At 42.3% G+C, this 17384-nt stretch overlaps 1 protein-coding gene across 1 annotated transcript in view; it reads left to right on the top strand.

The window, feature by feature from the left end:
- Positions 1-281: 281 nt before the first annotated feature.
- ADAMTS2 (ADAM metallopeptidase with thrombospondin type 1 motif, 2) overlaps positions 282-17384 on the top strand; it is a gene marked incomplete at its 5' end in the record, with an annotated part of 182526 nt that continues 165423 nt past the window's right edge. Inside the window, one exon of the mRNA XM_010188650.1 lies at positions 282-643. Coding sequence (XP_010186952.1) covers positions 282-643 — 362 coding nt within the window. The remainder of the gene's footprint in view (positions 644-17384) is intronic.

The following is a 17384-nucleotide window of genomic DNA, read 5'->3' as shown; positions in this document are numbered from 1 at the left end:
GTGGGCAAAGGGTGGCGGAACCCCGCTGCAAGGGCAGGAGTGCGGGGTCCCGGCTGGGTGAGGAGGCTCACGCTGCATCTGGTGTTTTGGGGAACAAAAGTCAAGTTTGAATGAACTCTGCACACTTCATGCCAGTGACTTAAGTGTCTGCACAGAGTGCAGTGTCCATCTGCCTTATGTAAGTGTCTGCTGTGCTAATGAATAATGGAATAAAAATGCCGCGGCATCAGGTTATGTTTAGTTCTAGTATCTCTCTCCTCTCTTGCTTTCTCCCTGTAAAGATCCAATTCTGAGGAATATAGAGGAGTACAGCCTTGTCGTCCCCACCAGCACCGATTCAGAGGGCAGGTTCCTATCCCACTTGGTGTCTGGACCGCCAAAAGCACGCTTCAGGAGAGCTGCAGAAGAGTTGCAACATGAAGCAGCAAATGAGCAAATATTTTACAATGTCACTGTTTTTGGAAGAGAGTTTCACTTCAGGTTGCGGCCAAACTCCAGGCTCGTGGCCCCTGGAGCAACAGTCGAATGGCAAGGGGACTCTGATGAGACTCACATTGAACCTCTCTATGGGAATTGCCTCTATGTTGGGGATATCACTGATTTGCCAAACGCTTCAGTCGCTATCAGCAATTGTGATGGGCTGGTAAGTTACTTTTGTTATTGTATCAAAGCTAATTACATTAATTTCTTACAGACTTTAAATATAAAATGTGTGGACTGTCAGAAACTCACACCTCATATGGTAACTGTGAATGCAAATTAACTAATGTTCCCTTGTGTGGGAATAGCTGCGCTGCACCAGGCGCCGCTTTACAGACAGCGGCAGTAGAAGTTTGAGCACATGGTCTGTGGTAGCTACTCTGGAACAGAGCGGCTGAAGCCAGGATTTGTGGTGTTTAGTGGTAAAGTCACTGGTGCTTTGAAACAGAGGATGCAGTGGCATGTTCTAGGCTTCCTCTTCCACTTCTCACTTCCAGTCTGCAAAGGGAAATTTTAGAAGAGTTAATCCCAAATATGGGACTGGACTGCCCTGGAATCAAATATGATAGGTAAAATATGTTTTTGCCCTGGAAGATGTTAATTTATTTAGGATCTGTTTGCACAGATCTTTCTCTCAGGGAGTTTCATTGCCTGATTAAGTGATTGATGGAAAGTCGCAAAAGAGTTTCTGTTTTACAAGCAAAACAGCTCCCTGTGATATGTTTTGCAAGGCTGTGTGTTTTAAAACTTCTTGCAGCTTTCTGTCCTGGAGTGCATGTTCAGCAGTCAAATTATAACTGTTTGTCTCTGACATCCTAAACTGTCGTACTATCACTTGAACAGTAACTACTGCACAACAGTTTGTTCAGTGAGAAAAGGGCTGTATTTTGATAATGAACAGTTTATCCAGCCAATATTTTCTTGCTATAGCCCCTTAGAGTTCATAATTTTGAGACTACTTAATTTTCATGCACTCTGTTCTCTGCATAAAAAGCCAGTTTGAGTTAGTTGTATTTCTGTTTATTTAGTCATAGAAAGTTGTTCATTTGCTGTGCCAAGAAGATAACATGTATGGAGATATGATGTTGGCTATCTGAGAAGGGAAGGGAATCAAATACTTTCCCCCTTACTCTTTCCTTTCCTGTGGTTTCTGCTAGCCGTGTGCATTCCTGTTTTGAGCAGCAGGTTTTAGTGTTGCAGTTGTTTGATGTGGACAGCTGGCTGGGGGCAAGAGGAGCACCAGGACTGAGCAAGAAGAGCAATTCAGAAGCAGAGTATGGACTTGCAGGCCTGATTTTGCAAGGAGAAGCAGAAGTTCTTTGCTCTCCTCATACCTAGCACTGATCATTTTTTTCAAGGCAAGATTTACTTGGTCTGGGCATTGCAGAACTGGGGTGGAGGCAAAGCTCTTCTTGTTCATCTGTGCTGAGAGGTGGAGGAAGATCCTGTTGACAGCTGCTGCTTGCCTTGGGCTCTTCTCATCAGCACAGGTATCAACCAGAAGGGCAGTGAGGGACCTTGTTCTGTCTTCCTCCTGGTGTTAGCCAGGGTGCGGACTCCTTATAAGGGGAGAAGACAGTTGTAACATAGAACAAGAGTTCAACCCAAAGTATGGATAAGACTCTGAAGGTTCAAGGCCTCTTGTTGCATGCATAAATGACAGTGTTTATAAAATGCCATTCTTTCGCATTTAACTTCTCAAACACAAAGGAATGATGCCAGGCCTCAATTCAATGGCACTCATAAATGGCTGGAATCCAGAAAGCTACCAAAGGAATTCTAGTACCTGCCTCTTTCCAGCACCCATGTTTTTGTTCAAAGAAGCAGGACAATTGGTCTAGCACAGGAGCTGCCATATTCTGGATGTCATGCTGGTTCTTGCACAGCACTACAACTCCTGTGATTCTGCTAATACATTTGAAAATTGCTTACTGTTTCCTCCAACCTGCATGTACATTGTAAATGTTGCAGGGCACAAACCCTATTTGTTATTGCCTGGGCCACTGAAGCCCTCCTGCAGGAAGCATTACCTCAATGCCTGTAAGCATCTGGCCATAATGATTTCCCTGAGAGTGTGCAGTAAATCCGTTGTGGAACAACAAATTGAACTCCAGTCCCTTGGGTACGATGTTCCATCTCTACCCATTCCATCTATCTTTTTTCTTTTCTTTTCTTTTCTTTTCTTTTCTTTTCTTTTCTTTTCTTTTCTTTTCTTTTCTTTTCTTTTCTTTTCTTTTCTTTTCTTTTCTTTTCTTTTCTTTTCTTTCCTTTTCTTTCATTCTTTCTCTCTCTTTCTCTCTTTCCCCCTTTCTTTCTTGATAGTTTAAAACACGTATCAACAGAATTACATAAACTGCAAGAAATGGTATTGGTGGTTCCTCAAAAGCCACTGGTCCATGGACAGCAATAATGAGCGACTAACCCACTGAAGTTAATACTGCACTTAACTGTCTCTCTCTTTACCTTTTTATTTCTTGTGTTTGTGGAGTACTGAGGAGTTTCTAGAGTTATGTATTGCTAGTAAGACATTCGTAGACACCACTGAGCTGTATGTTATTCTCAGCTTTATTGGTGTTTCAGATGTGAATGAAGAAATGGACAAGGTTATTTTCAACTGGTTTTGTATGTCCATTTTTTTCCTCATATCTACTTCATTTCAGTGGAGAAATTCAGTAGTACCATGGATTTTCTATCAGTTGCGTAATGACACACAAGCCATGGCCAACGTTGCTAACATATCCCAAGCATTTCCACCTCCTTTTCTAGGTTACTGTGGAGACAGGGATGATGGAGCTCTATGAAAACTGACTTGTCACCTGGCAAGTGTTAGAGTTGTTTGTTATAAACTTGCTTCATTTAATTCTTAGTATTGTGTTGAAATGCTTGCTTTTAAAGGTGGTTTGACATCTGTCTATGCTTCCAGCTTCTGCATCCAGACGTTAGGGCTGAAATAATGTTTGAATTGAAGTTTCATAGTTTGATCTTTACGTTGCAAACTTTAGTCGACTGAATCCGGTTCAAGTCAGTGAATACATCTGCCACCTTGCCAACTTCTGATGTTATTTCCTCAGAACATCCCCTTTGGTTTGCCATTTACTGCCAACTGTGTCTTATTTTCCAATTATTGTCTCAGAAGAGTCTGTCTGGTGGCGCTGGTATTGCCAAAATGAAAAGTTGTTGGAAGGCATTTACATGAAAATAGTCGATCTGCGAACAGATTTTTGAACCGTACTTTAAATGACAAAGGTTTTTAATATGCAATAATTGTAAGAAATGAAAAGGTACAGGGAGAAGCAGAAGTTCTTTGCTCTCCTCATACCTAGCACTGATCATTTTGTTCAAGGCAAGATTTACTTGGTCTGGGCATTGCAGAACCGGGGTGGAGGCAAAGCTCTTCTTCCTTGTTCATCCGTGCTGAAAGGTGGAGAAAGATCCTGTTGACAGCTGCTGCTTGCCTTGGGCTCTGTACAGAATTATCTGCTGCCCAAACTGAGGAGATACACAGTTAGTTTGGGTCCTCCCAGTTTTCTGTAGCGGAAGTCAATGACAAAATTTGTTTTATTGACCTACAAATCAAATCAGAGACAGGTGAAGAGAAGTCCTGAAGCACGCAGTCTGGGTGTGTTTTCAGAGCTGAAATCACTGGAAAGTTAAAGCTAATCAATAGCTTTTTTAACAGCTCTCTGAATTACAGATGTGATTTTTACCATGTATAAAAAAAGTTTTGTGAAAGCTTTCGCACTTAAGATGAAACCGCTCTGGACAACCTGGTATCATCTTGGTTGGCATGATAGCGTTTAAACTAATTTTCCATTGCTGTGGAAGATGCTGCACTTTGAGTACGTTCTTGGTCCTTGGCCAGATCCTTACTGTGGACACAGCTGCAGGATGAGGGAGCTGGCTGTCCTCTCCAAGGGTCAACTGTGAAGGAGAAGTGGTTTGAGGTTGTAAAAATGCCATAAAACAATAGAGAGTTAGGATTGTGGTGGTCCTTCCAGGTTGTTTCCTGAACTATGGGAACCTCCTTTCTTCACCCCAGCAGATGAACCTGCCATTGTAGAAGAACTCGTTATCCATCTGGATTTCTTATTTTGAGAAATACTTCTGTAGTGCTTGAGACAGATATGCAAAAAATGTCTTCTTCATGTTGACAGGATGGCAGTGTTGGTTGTGGAACTTCAGAGACAAGCTCTCTTTCAGTCTCCTCATTACATTTCCAGTGTGTGGGCTAGAATGTGTGCTTAAACACAAGCAGATACAGGAGAAACACAATATCAACACCACATCTGGTATGGATAATGAGCACATGATTAAATTAGGCTGCAGTGCAGAGTCAAACTTACTGACAGGATCCTAAAAGACTGAGGATTGCAGCTTCATGTTGAATAATCAGTATGATCTAGCACTCACTGAAGCAAACAGAGGAACATTAGTTTCAATAACACAACATGATGTCTTAGCTCTGCTTCCTTAGTATAATCCTCTTTCTTTTTAAGAAAAATAAAATATCAGCTGTCCAAAAATTTCAGCATCTTGTCATTCAAATGGGAAGTTATTAAAAGTGGACATGTAGAAAGGTATTCAGGACATTCATGGTTATGTGTTTTCCTATGGAACTGTAAGCATCACATGTCTTGGGGTACCAAACCATAGTCATCTCACTGTATAATGGATATAAGTGTTTCTTCCTATGTGATGAAATAGGCAAGGTTTGCTCTGCAACATTTCAGTCTTTACTGTATGCTGTAATAACCCTTGCAAACTGTTTGAGAGAAGCCTGGTGGCTGGCTGCTTGCCCAGATGCTATTTCTTCTAGAAATGCTTGGGAAGCCAGCACTGCTTTTTAGACTCATGCCCAATACTAACAGCAACTGTAGCACTGGGCTGGCCTGGGTGGGTTTGTGGTGATACATTCACTTCAGTAGCCAGTCCCGAATCTTCAGGAACTGAGCAGTGCTGTGGGTACTGTTAGTGTAAGTGCACGACTGTCAATTATCCCGGGACTTTTTTATTTGTATTGTTAGTATTTTCCTAACTGTCTTAAGATAATGGAATATTTTTATTTTCTTCAGTCTTTATTTTACAGGGAAGTATTCATATAATCTAATTTTAGGCACATCATGTAAATTGTAAGTGTAGGAACCCAGGTTCCAGATTCAGTCAATGGTGTTTCCGGAGAGCAATTCACACTGCCCATATGAATTGCCCACCCTTCTCCTTCCTGGGGGAATAGCCCTCCCCACCCTCCTACCATGTTCCCTGCATTCTTGAAGACATTTAAACACCTTGTGAAGTCTACCCTTGTTTAGTATAACCCTGCTTCACTTTGAGCATGAGCTTAAGGTCTTTGAAGTCAGTGAGTTTTAAGGTTATGTTATTAAACACCTTCCTAGTAGAGATGTTTTCTGGAAACTAGCCACAGAGCTGGTGTCGATCTGGGTCACCTTACATGGATCATGTAATTTACCTGGATGTGAGGGTGAAGGAACTGCTCACAATGAATACACCATGAGAAGACAAACATGCTGATATAACTGTGATATTTTTCCTTTTAGACATCTATTTCCTGATTTCAGATGGATTTACAATTTAATTTTGTTTCTCTTTTGTCTGTTTTCTGGATTACGCTGGTTTGTGATGTAGTGAAAACGCAGAACTCAAGGTAGCATAATACTGTCTTTAAGGTCTGGTCAGGTTGAGTGCCTGACAGTTAAAACAGATGCCTGGTACAAATAAATAATTCCAGTAATTCTTTTTTGTATTCTAAGTTCTTAGCATTTACATTATGATTGGGTTGCATCCACTTTTGGCGGATTAAAATTTTGCATATGTAATCTCTTTCTTTGGGAGCATTTTCTCTTTAAATTAAAATGAAATCAAACCAAAGTTGCCATCTGTTTTTTGTGTGATGGTGAAATCCACTGTGGACTTTTTTTCTTTTTGGACAAATAGTACTGTAATACAGTGGCAGGAAAAATGCAAATAATTCCTGTGACAGTATAGAATAAAATTTAAAAGCCATTCTCTTTAAGGAAATAGCAGCCCTTCCTCTGCAGATAGGCACAGTGGGATCTCCATGAACCCACACCATCTTCTGAATTCAGCTGGGGTCTCTCCCTGTTTGTGCCAAGCACATATGTAAATTTTAGCACAATTAGAGCCTGACTGTGCGTCCACATCCACACACATGATATAAAAGACCAGCATCGCCTGGCAGAAAGCAATGGAGTTATTTTGGTGAGTAACACTCAAGTATATCCACATGTTTTCGCAGGACAGAGACTTCGCTTCATAACCCATTCTCTGCGTTTCTACTGGTCGTGTCCCTGGCCAGCACTGCCCTTGCTGGATGGCCCCTTCTGCAGTGGAAATTGCAGAGGCTTTCCCTTTTAGAAGTTATAGTCTGAAACACAGAGAGTGTAAACACTGTGATTCAGCCTCTAACTGGAGTAAATTATCCTCATTTTGCTGTCCTTAAAAGAGACTCTGTCATCAGTGAGTACTATTTTGTTTTCTTTGCATCTTCTGTGCATAGATCATCTCACCTACATTTTGATCTGAGAGGAGAGTAAGTCATTTCCTACACCATACAGGTGGACACCATCTGTATGGTATTCTGTCCTTAGGCAGTCAAACCTGGTATCTTTGTGGTATGCTGTAGGCCTTTGGGTAAAAAAGAGATACTTCCTTATGTCTTATTTGACCTTGTGTTGCATTGTCCTCACTGTGGTAGTATCTCAGCTGTACTATTCTCTTCGACCACACAAGAACTAGTTTTCTAGCCAGAATATTAAACCATGCACATCCAAGAAAATGTGCCTAATGGCTCCTTCTCCTTTCCAACTTGAAAGATCCAAATATAGTAACTAATTTTGATAAGGTCATAATTACTTTCTGGGGTAAGCAGAACATCTATTTTGAGAGGTCTGTCCCTCTTCAGCTCCAAAGGTGTGTCCCTCGAAAAATGCTGTTAGCTTACTTAGCTACCAGCTGACTGCTACCTCATGGTGCTTAAGGTGTTCCTGTATTCTCTGGGAATGTAACAGACTCCTATAAATGGCAAGATACTTCCTCATTTTGAGTTAATTGCACGTTTACTTTTTCCTACAGAAGGTTGGAAGGTACTTTTTTTATCAACAGAATTCCAGCTGTTGCATGGAGCGGGACCTTTACAGATCACATCAGTATTTTATTCAACCTACTTCTGAGCACTTTTTATTAATAGTGACTGTTGCTTTTTAAGCAGGTCATGCCGTTACTTAATTGCACATGGGGACATTTCTGATACTGGGTCTGATTAAAACAGAGAATCAGGGAGCAGATCTTCAGTCTCTTGTAGCGAGTTGCACAACCTTGCATTTGCTCCCCTGAATAGCTCAGATGTGCACACCCTCTTTTTCAGATCACCTTCTCCCTTTATTGCTTTCCTTCTTCCAAAGTTTCAGTAAGTTCCTTAACACATCACATCTGGTTTCTTCAGCACATTTATCTGTGTATGTTTTAAATTCATCTTTGTTTGCAGAGTCTTGACACAGCAGGTTCCCAGTTTTAATAGTCTGCAAAATGAAAGGCCCACATTTCACATGCTATTTTCAGCACCGTTTCATTAAACTGTAACATTGAAAAGAAGAGTGTCCTCTTCAAGTGCTGAAGAGCACGTTGCTTCCTCATATCTAAATCACAGTCTCCGCTATAGATCTTCTGAGTTGTTCCCAGGTCTCAAAGTGTCTGGTACTGTCCTCAAGTCTGGAGTTCCTGGAGTCGTAAGTGTGAATCTCAGTATTAATTATTTTTGTTTTTCTTCTAAGTAACTATTTTCTGTTCAAAGTGTTTTAAATTAAGAGTTTCCCTCAAGGAAAAGACACAGAATCGTAAGTTTTGTTTCTTGAAGTCTCAAAAATCACCAGGCCAGTGAAAATCGACCTGAGCGTGTTGTTCTGAAGGTGCCATTTTTCCAGTACAGATGAGTCTCTCTTGGCACCTCATTGCTGCTGAGAGCAACCTGTTCCTCCGGCTGCTCCCTCTGCTATGCTCTGCTTCCTCCCCTGCTCTGGCACCCTGCTCACCTTACTTCACCCTGTGTTAACCCAGTGGGTGAGTGGCCAAACTGATGAATTGTTGCCTGCCAGTTTAGCTGCTTGAACTGGTTCTCTGTGGGGTGAGATGGACATTTGTATAGGCAAAGGGATGAATGGGGAGACACCCTGACCTGGGCTTGAGGAGAAAAGTGAGATTGCTCCGTCAGTGTCAGATAGACTCAAGCACATCCCTATTCTCATGATTTTGAAATGGATCTATTTGAGGGAGCTTAACTTGTGCCTTTGAGCATCAGAAGTTGGAACTGCAGCTTTGGACAAACAAATGGTCTTCTCTGTGGATGATGGCTTTCTACTTTGTAACTCTGCTTGATTTCTGTTAGACTTTGCAATACAATTCCACCTCCATTGGAGGGGAGTGTCATGGGATCAGAAGAAGGAGTGGAGTTTGCTGCCGTGGGGAAAAGAGCCATGCTGATGGTGGAAGGGAGGGTGGGGGAAGAAGTGGAAGGGAAAGGCAAGTTGCCGAGTGGTAAAATCAAAGCAAGAGAGTGGGATCTCTCCTGTCTCGTGTGCACTTCTGAGAGAGTTTGCCACTGGTGTGTGTTAGCTGGGCTGGCTGCCCCTCAGGTAGGGGAGACTCAGTCACTGAACGTGGTAAACTTCAGTATCATTTTAGCCTTCCTGGTGCCACAGGGAGAATCAGCCCTGACCACTAATTTATATACTTGCCTTTTTTTTTTCCTTCATGTCCCTTCTAGGACTGTATCTACTAATCAGTTTGGTTTCTAAAACTTTGCTTTGCTTAAATTGAAGTCCCATTTGCACAACTTGCTGTTACTCTTCAGTCTTGGTATCCTAGATGTGTTATAGTTTATCAGCATTTCCTTCAGGTTTATATTCTTTCTTATTCCCTTTATATTGGTTTATATCAAATTTAATGTCTTGCCTCTTTATTGCTGCACTTGTGACCTATATCTTAAAAATAAATAAATACAATTAATTTTTCAATTGTGCGTCTCTCCATGGAGAATTCAGAGGTTGAAATTGCCCAGGGTCAGTGGCACTTTCTTACACCTGTGAAGTACAATATTATCACTATTCTTTTGATGTGGTGAACATCAATAAAGCCACCTTAACTTCCTTCCTCTTGTCATTCCCTTTAACTTTTCCTGTAGTTGCCACCTCTGTGTTCAAATTTTATTATATAGTCAGACCACTTTTCCCCAGCATTTAACCTTTATCCTGGTGAACCTCAGGGAACATAGTATGTTTTCTACTGAAATTAAGAATGAAACCTACTAATCCTGTAGTGAGAAAGAGTTGGTGAACATCATTGATATCTTTGTGGACAAGAAGAACTCCTTCTACCTGTAACTAGATAAAGCTAATGTAATGAATGTATGTCTTTTCACTAGGTGTGTTGACTATAGGTCGCTGCTGTTATTGCCCTGTAATGAAGGTGAACTATTGCTACAAGGTTTTTGAAGCAAGTAAACTAGAAGAAAATACCTGGCATATGTTCAACATTTAAACTGGTCTTTAAAAGACATAAAAGCAAAATATCTTTCTGAGGTTTTAGGACGGCACAGTGCCACATCTTGATGTAGGCCTGGAGTCTTTCAGCCTTTATTAATGTGTTTTCTGATTTCCTACCACTGTAAGAACAATGAAGCTGATGTGTGGAGGAGAAGAACGTGCAGGGCTAACTAGCAGGCTGGCCAGCAGCTCTTCCTGCCTTCTTTTCTTTTACCCCATCACTTGCAGTACTTACAAGAAGCAGTGCATGAAGTGGCAGGAGTGATTGAATTTTGTAACCGATACAGCACATTCCTACAAGAGCCTGAGCGTAGAGATCTCAGCCTGCTCCTGACCTGCTTCCTTCTGTTGCTGGGTAGTCCCTCCCTTTGTGCCCTGTGGGCTGCTTCCAGCATGGCCAGTGGAGCTCTGGGTGTGCATTGGTCCCCCCATAGGCAAACCCATCCAAAGGCACCTTTCTGCCGTGCACCCAGAAGGACAGGGACTGCAGATTCAGTGCTACCTTTGCACAGTTTGGCCTGTAGGAGGAATTTAAGTTGTGCTCCTGAACATGTGCTTTTTGACATAATGAATATTGTACAGTATAGCATGGAGAAAGTGAAAATGATACGACAAGTCCAATGGGGAAGAAAAGGCTAAGTCAAAATATTTCAAGAGCTAAACATAGTAATAAACAATTTAAATTGTATTACAAATACAGCAAAATGATAGAATTTAAAAGTGAAGAGGGGAAAGCACAGATTTTACTCTGAAGACTTGCTGATTTTGCTGATGTTCCCCCGCCATGCACAAAAGACAGAACTAACATCCAATACTTGCTCTCAGCAGATGCACCTTGCATGTTCTCCCATGGTCAGGTGTGTGGCTCCCAAGGGTGGTACAAGGGCCAGTGTCTGTGGCCATTACCTCAGTTGAATGGGAGACCTGTTGGCAGGACAGAGCCTATAGTTGGGAAGTGGGAAAAGAGCCTGCAGAAAATGCAGAGATTAACTAAGGGTAGGTGGCAGCACAGGCTGTGGTTACTGTTTTAATAGTGGTTTTATTTGTTTTAAATGATGGCTTTTGGGTAAATCGTGTTCATCCAACTCATATGCAGAATAATATACTTCTTGATTCTTTAGAGTGTTAAAATTGCTGGGCTGATTTCTTTCCCCAAGAAGAGGAGCTGTGAAAGGAATGTGAGAGATGTTGTTTGGAAAGCATTCTGCAAACCAGAATGTATTTAAAAAACAGTCTTTGAGAAATAAATCACTACCTGTTGATGAAGACAGCTGAGCTGGACCAAGAGTCTTTCACGTGCCAGCGCTCTCTCCTGTGACAGGAGTTCTGTTGGCGGCTGGCAGGCTTTGAAGCTTGGAAGGCTGACAATGTCTAAAAATTTTCATAGGCTTAAACAAAGTAAGTAATAGCTGGATAAAAAGATGCCTTTGAAACTCTTCAAAACACCTCTCCATAGAACAGTGTGAACCTACTGAAGGTCACAATCTTTCACCTACTGGGAACAAAAGAACCCCTAAAACTCAGAAGCACAAATTTTACACCACCTCAGTTCAATACCAATAAAGAGCTTAGGGATGAGGAAGTTTTAGGGATGAATTTTGATTGATTTCAGATTTATAATAAAGCTTGAAATTAGAGTTTCTTAATCGTTTTAGCTTTCATTGTGAAAATGGCAGATCTACCATTCATCAGTAAACCAAAATACTTAATCCCCAAATAAATGCTAGAAGTGTCTGTCAATATTACATTTGTTTGCAAAGTTACGGCACGTTAAGGCTGACATAAGTGGTAAGTGTAAAAATGTGATTAATCAAAGGATGATTTACGACTCTGAAAGAGGTATATGAAGCTCCATCTGGATAAGTAATGGACAAGCAAAAAAAGATAAGATAATTTACAAGATGTTTTGAATTAATTTAAATTCCTTGGTAGGAAAAGGTAATGAATTTACTATGAAAATAAAGTTGTTAGTTCACTGCAGTCAAATTAAAGCAGACAATGATCATATCCATCTTTCAAAACAGAATAAAAATGCTGAACCTGTGAAAATCTAGTATGATCTTGCATTTATCTAAACAGAGAATCATACAGAAAAAATAGAGCTATGTCAATTTTTGTGTCATGGTCCAGCATAATTTTGCATAAAGCCCTGGGAGGTCCCATGGCAAGTAGCTGACCTTTGGGTTTGTTCCGAAGCTGTTGAAGTGTGTTTAGTTTCACTGGCTTCCTTTGGCTTTGTACGGGCAGGTTGATTAGCAAAGAATTTGCGACAAAAAGCAGGCCGTGGAGTATTCCACATCGTAACCTTGTCTTTCACCTTTTTCTTTGTCCCCTGGTGTGGAGGTGGTGGTGAGGGAGGCGACTACAAGAGGCTCAAGTGCAGCTTTTCCCATTGCTGTTTATATCGCGTGTGCGGGATGGAACAGGACAGAACTGCGCGCTTCTAAACCTGAAATAGCTCTGCAGAACCTTCCTCCCCTTCTGCCTCACACCACATCCCCACCACAGGAGAGGTGATGCATTAAGCAAGGGGGAGGAATCAGAGGAAACCCTCATCTTGTCCATGCCAGGAGGATGAGGCAGCTCCAGCTGCCTTGAATTTGCAGGCTCATTCCAACAGCTCTTCTGTCTCCTTTTTCCTATGAAGATGGGGCCAGAAAGGAGAAAGGTTTTCCTGCTTTCTGAGGCTGCCCCTCTTTGCTGCTGCACTGCTGGAGGTGTGGTGGTGGGAAGAGCTTTCTCTGCCTGAGATTATTTGCTCTGATCTCAATAAAACTGGCATCACTTGCAAAAAACCCCAAAATGTCAAATCCACCCCCCCAGCCAAAAAAGACCAAATCATGAAAGCATCATGAGAAAAACTGACTGCACATCTGTTCAGCAGACTTTGTGATACTTCCACAACAGCTAATTGAAACTCCTGGATCATAAATATGCTTTCAGCCAAACTGGAGTTTACTTTCTCTAATGCAATCTCCTTTCAACTCCCCACTGCCCTCTGAGATTCTGGTGGTCAGGATGCCAACAATCTGTCACTAGATGGGAAAATTGGAAGTCGGGTCTATTCAGTGATAATGAGCCAAACCTCTGCTATTCTGCATCATCGTGTCTCTGTGGATTTCTGGGAGCTCTGTCATCCTGCATTAGCGGGGGACCTGGCCTTACGTAATGAGATGTTTCCACCCTCTTCTGGTGACATGCCCTCCTCCGACAGCCTGAATTGCAGGCTACCATGGTTTGCAAAGAGATACGCTCGTTCTTGGGAGACAGCAGCACAGCCAAGATCTGTGAATGCGTATGCACCATTAACATGAAATTTTGTTAAGTAATGTATTCAGGATTTGTTTACGTACTTGGAAATAGCAAAATGCATTGGAAGAGGAGCCTAGGGATCATGGCATCTTTGAAGGTTCTCAGAGTCCTTCATCGAACAGATGGGTTAAAGACACAGCTGCGGGTCTGCTTGTTCTCACGCAAAGTGTGGGCTCACTGAAGGCTTCATGGCTTCCTGTCTCTGAATTGCCATGCTGACATAATTTTACTGACATTCGCATGTTGTCATGCAAGCCTGTAGAAACCTTGATACCACTGGCAAAACTATTGAATAAATACAATGTTAGGAATGTGAAATTCATCCGGGATGGATATACGTGGGTCCTTGAAGGGTTTAGCTTCTTCTGGCAATTTTGTGTTCCTTTGGGGTGATTGAAAGAGGCATTTGCTTTGACTTGGGGATTTAAGAAATGTTTGTGCCTAGGTAGTGCTTTTATAGAGCACTTCCAGAATGAATTCCATGCAGTCTTTAATCCAAGGATCTATTTTTGGAATATTGAATCACTGATTGCAAGTCCTACAGTATGTTCTAGCTATCCCACTGCGGGAAACAGTTGTTTGTTTCACTTTTCACTTTATATTTGTTTATATTAAAACCACTTTTCCCTGATGTCAAGAGAACTATCAGGTCAAATTTAATCCTCTATGTATCTCTTCCACACCACCGAGTCCATTGCTTTGACTTAATATGATGTCGACATTTGCAAGGAGTCTACTAAATCCTTAAGTTTAAATTTTGATTTGTTGTTAGGACATCACATTCTTAACTAAAGGAGGCAGAGTCATCGGCAGAACCTCATATATGGAGGCTGCTTAGTGACCTATATGCTATTGGTGACAAATCATGAGTTGCTTTGATGTATCCTTTGAAAGAATGATGAAGACAGACTGACCTCTGTCTCCTCTGAGGAAGTGAGCCTAATCTTTGTAGGCTGCTTTATGGAGTAGTGGTTAGCACTCAAAGAGGACAACTGAACATGGATTAGAAAGTGCTGGAACATTTTATCAAGCTGGAAACTCAGAGAAGTTTTCAAATTGCATTGAGATGCTTCAGTGTAGTTGCACTTTTGACTACTTCTAATTAGTACAAGGTGACCTTACAGCTTTACTGTGATACTGCAGTGCCATGAGGGAGCAGAACACAGTGACAGAGACACATATCTTGTCATGAAGCTGTCCATTTGGCTCCATGCTGCCTTGCCAGTCTTTTGTCCAGCCTTTTAAAAAAGCACCAAAGAAAGTTCTGTTAAACTTCAGCATCTTTTGGTGAAGCACCTAGTGAATATTGCTGGGGGTGTTCTGTCATCTGATCAGAAGAGTCTCCATCACCACTGGCATTGCCCATAGGAGGAGCATCTGAAGTTTGATACAAAGAGTCCTGCTGCTATTTGGTAGCTGATCTCCATAAGCTTCTTCAGCATCCATGCAAGTTGGCCTTGTCCATGTTTCCCAACCTTGTACAGTGAGGGCAAAGCAGAAAGACAAAAGTGGGCAGGTGGCTACCTTTGCTCCAAACCCTTCAGGTACTGATTATAGCTTGAATATCACTAAGAACCTGGCCTAGTTGCTAACAAAGAGATTTTTTTTCTTCTTGGTCTACTTTATCTGCTGCATTTGGCCACAGTGTCGGAGGACAGTGACAGAGAACTGTACGGTTGGTTCTGGGAATAGACTTACTCTGTGAAAAGTACTGCACAGGTAATCCAATATACTGTTTATAATTTTTGGTACTTCTTGAAACTGCACTAGGCAGTGTCAGAGGGCAGCATGGTACACTGGCTAGGTTAGCCCTAATACTTGTGTTTTCTAGTCTGTGTGGAGGCAGCTTTCTCCTTGTGATGATGTCCTACCTGAAGCTGGGTCTAGGTGACAGCTGAGCCTGTAGGTTCTTACTCCTCGCCTCCACAGAGCCAGGGACCCTGTGAACATCGCTCCTTTTCTGAGAAATGTGGAGCAAATGGCCATCTTTGAAATTGCTGCCAAGAGGTGGTTAAAGCGCTCCACCACAGTTAATGGGTTTGAAATCCAAAGCTACACAGATTGTTTGAAAGTCAACTTCCCACAGGCTGCTGCTGGGCTGGTGTGCAGCACCACTTTCCTTTTCACGAGCTGGAAGTACCCTCCTTCACTGGAGAAAAATGCACTGTGGTTCCTGTGGAGGAGCATAGTGTTCAGAGCTGTGAGATGACTCTCTCCATGTGTGATTTGGGGAAGAGGAATAGGTGGGTCAGAAAAAGGCCAAAGGAAAGAGCAGTTAAAGACATCCGAGCAGTGTGTGCAGGGCAAGATGCTGAGCCCTGGCACTGGAGTGCTGAGGTGATAAGAATAGCTTATAAGTAGCCCATGCAGCATGAATGCGCAGAAAACACTGTCTTTCTTGGTTATTCTCAACAAAATCCTTGCTCAGTGAAAATTCTTCTTTAACAAGTACCTCCAGAAGGGAGAATGAAGCAAAAAGTGATGTCCCCATTTATTCTCAGTGCTGGTCTGCAGGACAGGGCTGGAATACCGACTGCATTGAACTTGCACCTCACAAACCAGTACACGTGACGGCATAAGGTGAGTCAGAGCTGCCCACAGGCACTGGGCAGATGGGAGCAGAGAGCTGGAGCCACGAGCACACATCACCCACGCGCCAGCATGCTGCAGGACAGTCCCCTCCAGAGCTGCTGTGATTGATGCCATGGGAAGGGCTCACAGCTCCAGCCCAGAAGGGACTGAAGCACCTCTCATCCTCGTCTTGAATTTCCTTCCTTCTCTATTAACATTCTGCCAAAGCCGTTTTCAAGGCAAGTTGTCTCCCAGCCTGCTGTTCTGCCAGGCTGGAGTAGTGTGAAATAAAAAAAAACACCCGTCCAAACCAACAGCATAGGTTTGGCTCTTTTGTTTGGGCTTTTGGGAATTTCAGGATGTATTCTGTGGCTCTGCTGCTGAGTCAGCACTGGTGGGATTTGATTTCTGAATGTGATTCCTGTGGTCAAACTTTGCAAAAAGCTTTGATGTTTCATGTGCTGGTCAATTAAAGCATGCTGCTGCGTAAGAAAGGATGCAGTGGCTTTGTGTGGCTTGGTTGGCATTGCCAAAATGGGTCAAAAGTGTCAGAAAAAGGTTCAATATCCCTGTTTACATAGTATAATTTTGCTTGCTTTGTGGTTCATTAATTTCTGCAGTGACTCGGGTATGGTCTAAGAGCAGAAAGCATCCTTTCCATCCTGTACAGTAAAAATAGCTGGTGCTCTGTCCTGCTTATTTGATTGAAGTGGTTATGGAAGTTCAGCTGTGTTCATATAATAGCGACTGCTCCGCTTAACAGAGCCTTCTTCAGCCAAGCATTGACTGTCTCAACGTCACTTGGTCAGGTTTGGGTGTAGTCTGCCCCAGCAGCCTGGATGGGTTAATCACATTGGTGGTTTTCTTCAGAGCAGCCCAACAGATAAGCGTTGTTGGCACAACTAAGGTGGTGCCAGCGAAATAGCAAGTGTCTGGGGGCAGGACATTTTAAGCACAGTTTATTGCCAAATCTGCCGTCCCACAGGGTGAACCCTCACCCCTTACTTGCACAACGTAGGAGCCGCAGGAGCAGCTTCGGGAGCTGGCAACCTTTTGCCGTCCTAATTGTGGGAAGGTTTCTCAGAGAGAAGTGGTGCATACATTTAGATTCCTTCTGACACTTTACTCAGACTGGCAGAAAAGGGCTGTCCAGCTGGTTTTATGAGATGTTCAATAATGAGATTTACTTTAAAGCGAGTAAAAACCTTAGGAAGGTTTTAAGATTGGACTTTAAAGTGTAAGCTTGGAATATATATCTTTTTCCTAAGGGTGTTTTATTTGATTCCGGTACTAATTCAAGAGTTGGTCCAAAGCCCATTAACATAAATGAAAAGAATTTTATTGACTTTGATGGGATTTGGATCATGCTGCACTAATTAAATAGTGAAGTATCCATTAGCAGTGAAGAAAACAGAAGAGAGGAGAGCCAAATACTATTGTGATGAA

Source organism: Mesitornis unicolor, unplaced genomic scaffold, assembly GCF_000695765.1.
Source record: "Mesitornis unicolor isolate BGI_N332 unplaced genomic scaffold, ASM69576v1 scaffold4457, whole genome shotgun sequence".
Lineage (NCBI taxonomy): Eukaryota > Metazoa > Chordata > Aves > Mesitornithiformes > Mesitornithidae > Mesitornis > Mesitornis unicolor.
Note: the sequence above shows the minus strand (reverse complement) of the source record. Positions and strands in the feature narration are given on the sequence as shown.